General features: G+C 40.8%; 1 protein-coding gene across 1 annotated transcript in view; it reads right to left on the reverse strand.

Moving 5' to 3' along the window:
• Window positions 1-8589, reverse strand: part of LOC134628928 (extracellular serine/threonine protein kinase FAM20C-like) — a 34356-nt gene extending 25767 nt beyond the window's left edge. Inside the window, exons 1-7 of the mRNA XM_063475765.1 lie at window positions 8141-8589; window positions 6184-6359; window positions 2697-2775; window positions 2348-2440; window positions 2050-2165; window positions 1677-1857; window positions 321-430 (exon numbers count right to left, since the gene is read on the reverse strand). Coding sequence (XP_063331835.1) covers window positions 321-430; window positions 1677-1857; window positions 2050-2165; window positions 2348-2440; window positions 2697-2775; window positions 6184-6359; window positions 8141-8589 — 1204 coding nt within the window. The remainder of the gene's footprint in view (window positions 1-320; window positions 431-1676; window positions 1858-2049; window positions 2166-2347; window positions 2441-2696; window positions 2776-6183; window positions 6360-8140) is intronic.
• Window positions 8590-9026: the final 437 nt, after the last annotated feature.

Consider the following 9026-nt stretch of genomic DNA (forward strand, 5'->3'; position numbering starts at 1 on the left):
AATCACAGGTGGAATATAGCGTATTTTAAATATTACTGATGACTTCACTTTTCCACCACATGGCAAGAAGTTTTTTTTCCTCTCCTAATAGATGTCAAACTGCCTGCTATGAAAAATGTTGTTTCACAAGCTTTACTATGAAGGCAAGGCACTATGTGTGTGTGAGAGAGAGAGAGAGAGAGCGAGAGAGAGCGGCAATGTAACTTTCAGGGAACCTTTAGGGAACATTCCCTGAAGGTTCCCTTGTTTGCTGGGTCATCTGTAACAGAAATTCATCCTTTAAAAATCCAATCTGGACAATGCAACAGACAAAAACATACTCATCAAGAAGTCCAGTATGACCATGTCTATGAAGTCCACCAGTCGCGTGCCCTTGTCGTACGGCGGCGTCTTTTTCACCATGGAGCAGTACTCGGGTTCTGTCTCCCACCTGAAAACCACGTTCTTTGTAAGATAAAATAGAGCAGGAACATCCAGCTTTTTATTAGCATTCAAATGAGCCACAGCTCATTATTCAAATGGATTGAATGATCACCTCCAGCAGAAAACTAAATCATGTTAATTACATCCCATGATGTACAGCGTAATTAATCAAAGGTTTATGAGTTTCTGTTAAAGAAATGAACATTAAGTTCACAGCCTACTTATACAGAAGTGTCAAGTGTAGGAAATATGAGGACAGCTATCTGGGAACTGCAGGTAGTTTCTAAATGTAGGATTTCTAATCTGTTTTTACAGGATACGTAAGACTAAACAGCAGTTAGATATTTGGAAGGAACTTATACTTTAGGTAAGTAAACCTACAGGTTAGCAGTTCTGTTTCAGGAGACAGTATGACAAGAACAGCAGGCTACATGGGATGGGAGTTTAGAAGATGCTGGGATACTAAATCCTGCAGCACTTGGTAAGCATTGCAGTAATGGGGTATGATTGTAGCTCAGCTGCAGGGGGAGAGGTGGAGCAGAGGTTTCAGGGGGCAGTGCCAGGAGAGGCTGGCTGGCACAGCTGTTTCACAGCCTCTGATTTTGCCTCTCTTATTTCTGCAGTAGTGCGGTGGGAAGGAAGATGAGTATGAAGAGCAGCTGGCAAAGAAGCAGTCCAGAGTTTAGTGTGAAGTTGTGCATGTTGGCCAGGAGGTGCTAAAACACGCTATGAATTGTATTGTGAATTTTACAAACCAAATACAAATAGTTACTCATGGGCTTCTCGTATTTTTCAATGACTTTGATTGGCGAATAAACCAAATGAATGCAAATAGTCAGCAATCAGCCAACAAACCATCACCAGCTTCATGCACAGACCAGGCAGGAATGGAATCACCAAGGAAACAGGATTTGGTTCACAAGCTAATATCCAGCCTGCCACAGGGAACTGCAGTAGTTATGAAGCACAAGTGTCGACACTTTAATGCTGACTCTTTGCATATCTTTGATTTATTTGCCAGTTATGACAGTTAGAGTTATGACATGCTTATGTTTGCTATTTGCTACACCATAGAAACAAAACAAATTAGGTGGCAAAGTGTATAAAATTTATGCCACTGCTAAAACTTTTCATCACCACTGTAAACACTGTATTAATAACGTTGTACTAATATAGTGCAGGGTGTAAGCTTTTCTTTATCACTGAGCACATTTGTTTTCTCTATGGCTGGACAGCCCAGGGTGTCCACTAACTTTGCCAGCTTGCTTCGGCTGTAGGAACGTCTCCAGGGAGATCTCCAGGTCCTGCGCCTTGCCAGGGAGAGATCTGGTAGCATGACAGCCAAGGAGCCCTCCAGGTCCCTGGGGCGGCCACACACAGCGTGCTCTGTTGAGCAGTAGTAGGAGCACTGGCCGTAGAAGCACTCATTCCCCACTAGGGGGAGCCAAAGGTGCACGGAGAAGGAGAAAAGCAAGCAAATGAACAGGAAAAAAATGACAGGAAAAATGGCATAAAAAATGTTTTTGGTGATGGAAAAATATGACAAATAAAATGAATTTATAATAGGTTGAATTATGAGGGCGTTTAAAGCCTGCTGAATTAATAAAGGGTGTACTGGAGTGTTACCAGGGGAGGTAAAAAAGGTTCGTGCCAGCTTGCGGTCAGTAGTGACGTCTTTGATCTCCTTGACCACATCCACCAGCCTCCCAGCCACAGGGGGGATTCTCCTGTAACCCAAAATCCTGCAGAGAGTGTGAAACAAAGTGTGAGATGAGGATTAAGTGCAGAGATAAAAGAACCCCCCAAAAAGGGAAGAGATAAGAAACTATAATAGTGTTACATAACTTCCATCTTTTTATGTGGCTATTTTGTTCACCGTTTCCCTTGTGGTGCTCTTTTGGATAAGAGAAATTTGACTTGATACCTATCCAGATGAAAAGCTGCAATTTCTGCATTGTGCCGCTCAAAGTCAGAGAAATAGTACAGGTTGTAGTTGGTTTCTTCATCTCTCTCCTGCCTGTCAGTAAAGATAAAAATGCACATCAGAAAGAGTCTATTTATTGACTCACTAGATTTGTATAAGCGCACAGACAGTAGGAGTTTGAGACAATTTTTTTCTACTATTCACTCAAACAATACAGCTGTCTGACGACTTAGGCATCCATGTTTCCCATCTCCACTTATTGTTCTTGTTTCAAGAGGCCATAAAGGAGTCATTTTATACACACTGAGAGCTATGATGATTGTGTAGGGGTTTGCCATTAGCAGCTTACTTCATGGGCTTGAACATGGCTTGTCCATAGTTGGGAAATGACATCACCAACTTCAACTGAGTACCCCCAGATTTCTGCACTGGAATACAATACAGAGGATGTTACCATAGCAACAAAGTGCATACATACACACACAAACACACAGATACACACAAATAATAGGCCATGCTGTGACAATACACTGGCCATTTTTCAGGAAAAAGCACACACACACACACACACACACACACACACACACACACACACACACACACACACACACACACACAAAACATTTGAGGATAAACACCAAAATGTCTACACAATGTATTTCTCACACATAGTACATATAAACATATGGAGTTGTAATATTGAAACTTCACAAAAGACAATGTATATCTACTACAAACAGCATTATTAGGTCATGTGGCTATGCAGTGCTGTAAAAACCTAAGCACACTCTTACTGTCTCCACAGTTAAGAGGGTAAGTAGCAGCCACTACTTAAGAAGTTTTCAGGTGTGTGTTAACACAATCGACTCAGGAGTGGACGTCCCAGAAAACTCAACCCAGGTCAGGTCAGACCCTGTAATGCTCAGAAAAACTGCAAAAAACCCAAGAGCTACATCTCAGACTCTACAAGCCTCAGTAGCATGTTAAATGTTACATTTCGGAGCACCAGGCAGTCATTGTGTTGACCATGAACTAACAATGTATAACAATTATTTTAGGGTCAAATGTGTCAGGCCGTCTGTCTGACAACTAAAACTGGGTCATGCAACAGGATCTTGATCCCAAGCACAGCATCAAATCTAGAACAGAATGACTGAAAAAGAGGTGCTGCTATGACCCAGTCAATGTGCAGGCCTTCACCTGACTGAATAAATTCAATTATTCAAATTATAACTGCTAAAGGTGGTTCTACAAGCTACTGAATTATTCTTAGTTTTTCACAAGACTGCATTTTATAGAAACAGACAGGCAATATGGCCAGGAAGTCGCCTGACTCTCACCGTATAACAACTGGGAGAGGCTCCATCACACAGAACCCTAAACTGGATAAATGGAAGAAAATGGATGGATGGATGGATGGATGGATGGATGGATGGATGGATGAATGGATGGATAAAATCGTATTCTCATTTTTTAGCACTGTACAGATAGAAAATGCAGTAACATTTTAAGAAGAACCCTGTCCTTTATTTGCATTTTTTCTGGAAGGCTACTCTGGAAAAACTTTATAAAGCAATCCTAAGAATTTTTAAAAAATCCAAATCTAAGTGATCCTGAACTGAATTTACAAATGTACAAAAGGTTAAAGCTTTTCACAATTATGCTTGCAACTGTGCTACGATACAAACAACTGTAGTTTTAGTGAATCTCTGTGAATCTCTTCTGGAATCCTACAATTATTTACACACATGGAGTGTGCGGCCTTGTGCTTTTCAACAATGGTTTCTTTTAACAAGGTTGTATGAAGTTTCATTCACATACCATGCCATGTGAACAATATAGCCTTGTTCAACCAAGGCTATATTGTCTTTCAGAGCTGAAATAACATTTTGTTCCTACTACAAATTAAATGCTGAATCCAATCAGTGAAATACATCCTACGTCAACACTCAGAGTTTTTCTGCCCAAGCTATGTCTGTTTGGTATGACCACTAGCTTTGGGTGGGTAATGTTAGCAAATTTTAGAGAGATATTGCTGCTGAATGTACTGGAGCAGCTCTGGTAATATAGTTTTGTTGGAGATGGAAGGTCAAGACTGCACTTCACTATTTTTGAGGACCGTTGAATATGTTACCATGTTAGTATCACATTGTATTTCTCATGTACTGTATGTGTGATTCAGTTCACTGCTATTTGTGAGTTTCTTCTTGTTAAATTTCCTTCGGTTTATTTTGGAAAAAAAATAGTAATCAAGACCTGACTCTGGTGAATAAGGTTATACAGGGATCTATTTACAGCAAGAGCATTTTTCAAGAAAAATTTGAATATTTGACACCATCACTGACACCACCATTACCTATCATAACAGGAAGTAATAGAATATATTTTGATATGATATTTTATCCCAACTTCATAGCACCAATAGACAGATGGTGCTGTGAAAAAGTATTTTCGCTTTCCCAATTTCTTAGTTTTCTGCACAGCGTCACACTTTTCAGATCATCAAAAAATGTTTCATATTATGCAGAGACAACCCAAGTAAATAGAAAAACCCCTTCCTGGCCCTGTGCGAAAAACTAATCGCCCCCTAAACCCAGTAACTGATTGTGCCACCATTGGCAGAAAGAACAGCAATTAAGTGTTTGTGATAACTGACAAAGAGCCTTTCATATCACTGTGGAGGAATTCTGACTTTTCTTTGCAGAATTGTTATAATTCAGCCGCACTGGATGGTTTTCAAGCGTGAATAAGGTCAAAGCATCTCCGCCAGATTGGAGTCTGGACTTTGACTGGGCCTTCATTTTGTTTTGTTTTTTAATCATTCAGAAGTAGACGTGCTGATACGTTTCAGATCAGGACATGAACATTCTTTTTCAAGATTTTCCTGCAGAGAGCAGAATTCATGTTTCCATCAATTACATGAAGTAGTCCTTGTCTTGAAGAAGCAAAGCAACTACAGCCCATCACACTACCACCACCATGCTTGACTGCTGATATGATGTTCTTTTCATGAATTGCTGTGTTACTTTTACAGGAGATGTTATGAGGATCAAACCTTCTAAAAGGTTAATCTTTTGTCTCTTCAGTCCACAGACTATTTTCCCAAAAGTCCTGGGGATCATCTGCGTTTTATATTTACTCGGGTTATCTTTGTGTAACACTCAAATGTGACCTAGGAAATCAGGAAGGGGCAAACACTTTCACAGCACCGTACATAATGATTGATAGTATATACTGTTATACTGTTACACTTTTTGACAAGTAAGTCGTGTTTGTGGACCATCCAAAAAGCCCCCCCCCCCCCCCCCCCCCCCAACTTTATTGGAGCACACAGTGTAGAAGTTCAAACATAAAGAAACATGTATTTTTAAGTTTGCTACATGGTCAGTAGTTCAAGTACTCCTGCTCATCCTCTGCTGAGCCCCCAAGGTCCCTCACAGTGGCTTTCATTTCACTGAAACTTCACAGTGAATCTAAAATTGAAAGACGGGCCCTAAACCTCAGGTGTCACACATTCACAACAAGCCTGCTCTTTATTCTGCTCTTACTCTTCCTTCTTTTCAAGTCATTTCATAAGCAGGCTGCAGTCTTTAACACACCAATTTATTTATCTCAACTAAAAACTGACTCAGATGCTTCTGTTTGCTACTCTGAAAACACCCAGCCCATGGTTGTCTGACACCTCATCATCAGCATGTGGTTGGAGTAATAGCATCAGGCTCTGCTGTAACCATACATTGATACTGTTGAATAACAGCAAAAGGAAAGCAATATAAAGAGGCGTTTACTAGATCGCCCAAAAGAAAAACATAAAACTGGGAAGCTGAATATCACACCTGCGCTGACGATGCGGTGCGTGGCGAGCTGCTGCATCAGGGGCTCCATGTTGGGGTCATGATGGGGGTAGAGCTGCCAGCGGGAGATGCCCAGGTGAAAGCGCAGCCATGGAGGGTGGCTGCTACTGCTGCTGTTCCAGTGAACATCCTCATAGCCGTCCTGGCTCGCACTCACCCTGAATAATGATTGCATTTTGTGAATGAAATGCACCTACAAAGCACTCTTCTACTTTGACCAAGCATTTTAAAATTAGACACACATTCATCCAGTCATGACCATTCATGACTAGAGAACTGCAACCCATACCACTGTTCACTAAGAGCGGCCTCCCACACTACATTATAAAAGCGAGAGAGACAAGTGGAGCACAGTCAGTCAGTGTTATTTACCTAACTGATGAGCACTTTTTAAGTTTTTAGTTTTATTCTAGCTGAGAGCCTCTGCTGTGTCACTGCTCTCCTCTGCTCGCTGTTTCACCGTCTATGTGTGTGGGTGTGTCTGCTCACTGTTAAACAGACGCACAGATCAGAACCAAGCTGAGGAAAAGACAACTGAAGGGGAGAGGAATTACTTGAAGATTACCTACTGTTAGACACGTTGATTGCTTTACTATAGTTGCAATGAACGCTTAAAGACGTCAACAGAGCACGCAGAAGCGAGGCCAAATGTAAAACAGGAGCCAGCTGGGAGCGCTTTCATCAGCAGCAACTGCAGCATATTCAGTGTGTTTCACAAAGCCAGCACTGCATCTTCACATTTCTTGTTGTGCCTGTGAAAACTGTAGCCCATATGTTTAGTTTTGCTTAGGCTACATCAACATGGGCCACAGTAGCTGAATACATGGAGCAACACTGTCAGCAGCAACAAGATACTGTGTGTGCTCCCTGCAGTCTCACCCATCTGGTGAAAATCTTGACTGACCATGTTTTCAGAGGAATATACAAAGAGGTGCAATAAAACCAGAATTACTGTGGAATACTGTGAAATTAGAAATACAGTGATTAGGTTATAGCTTTTTATTGCTTCATCTAATGTCTTGTTGTTATTGTGTGTGTGGCCTGTGGAAACAGTTTGTACAGTTTACAGTTTTGCACTTACAGTTAGGCTCATAATTTTTAGGACATAGATACATTTTTTGTACTTCTGCCTCCATACACCACAGTGGATTTTCAATTAAACAGTTAGTATTTGACTGTACTGCACACTCTCTGCTTTAATTCTTTTTTCTATCTTTTGTTTTTTTAAAACTGTGCATGAACTCTTTAGGAATTAAAGACAGATTTTTATACAAGGCCATTTTTATGCATACGATCAATTGAAAAGCAATATATGGCCAGGGGATGTCTGTTCTCTTATTATTTCATGACAAATGGAGCAGAAATAACATCTGAGGTTGATTCAATTCATAGCTTTTTGGTGTTAGTTCAAATATGAGGCCCAAGGAGGAGTGTAAGTGAGGGAGGCTATCATTATGCTGAAACAATAGATACATCTATCAAAGAATTAAGAATTAAGGGGTCAGTCAACAATCCGGCACATTATTAAAAAGAAAAGAATCCCTTGGTTAGTTCATTGTGACCAAAAGACCTGCACGATGACAGAATTATTCCTATGCAACTCAAGGAAGGAAACACAGCTGAAATTCTGCCCTTCAATCATGTATTAGTTTGACTTAAACTCCACTGGGATGTTTTACAGACCGAAAACTACAAAAACTGCATCTTTATCCAGCAAATTATGAATTTAACTGTATGAGACATTCCAGTAACAAAGTAAAACTGAGCTGAATATGAACTGAAAGGTGCTAAAGCAAAATATCCAAAGCAAAGATTGGTGAAGGAAAGTGGTTTTAGAAAGCTAAAGTACTTTTGGTTGTGGTGTTGAGGAGTGATGCTGTCAAAGGAAGCACGTAGTCACAAGCATACGGTCTTTGCATATTAACTGCATCATACTGACCACCTCTGGGAGCTCCTCTCACTCGCCTTGACTTTTGGTTTCACCCTCAGCAGCCAGTCCTCTTCAGGGACAGGAGGGCTGGGGGTGTTGTAAAGTGGGTGACCAAACAACGCTTCCAGCTTTAGCAAGTCTGACTCAATTGAGGCATTTTTGCCTTCTTTGTCAGAAAGTGGTCGTACATGACTCTTAACCATCTTCTTTCCATCTTTATGGGAAGAATCTCTTTGTATATTATCAGTTGGTAGCTCAGCTGGACCTCTGCTCACCACAGAGGTGTAGTTGGTGTGTGCCAGGTCTCTCGGAATGTGTGTCCTGGGTGGCAGTGGGGTGTCACAAGGCTGGTGGTAAATGGAAAATGAAACAAGAGCCAGGAGGAGGTGAATGAAAATGGTGATGAAGGCCAAGGACAGACAGATTGTCCTGGAGCGCCGGCGTATACGCCACATCATCCTACTGAAAAGAGAGTAATAAAGAACGAGGAGAGGTGAATGCATGAGGGGGAGAAAAGAAAATGGAAGAAGATTTTTAATGATACATTAGCAAAGTGTAAAATTTAAAGCAAAAACATACCAAAAAAGCAAAATACCAGTATTAAGTAGAACATAGCCTTGATAAAGGCTCATATTCCTTCACCTGCTCTTCTACTAATTTGACCTTGTAATGCATTCATGAATCACAGGAGTCTCCATCTTGCATATGAAGAGAAAATGTGAGTAAAGAGTGACGTACACAAACCTTTTAAATGTTGCCTGACACCTCTCAGCTGTTGTTAGTGTCTTTCCCAGAGGAATAATAAAGAGATTCAGTATCCAGTCAGCCTTTACCCAGTTGTTTTCTTTATCTACATGCTACCAGGAGTGGTGCCAGGTTAAAGTGATCTGGAAAT

Source organism: Pelmatolapia mariae, linkage group LG6 (assembly GCF_036321145.2).
Source record: "Pelmatolapia mariae isolate MD_Pm_ZW linkage group LG6, Pm_UMD_F_2, whole genome shotgun sequence".
Lineage (NCBI taxonomy): Eukaryota > Metazoa > Chordata > Actinopteri > Cichliformes > Cichlidae > Pelmatolapia > Pelmatolapia mariae.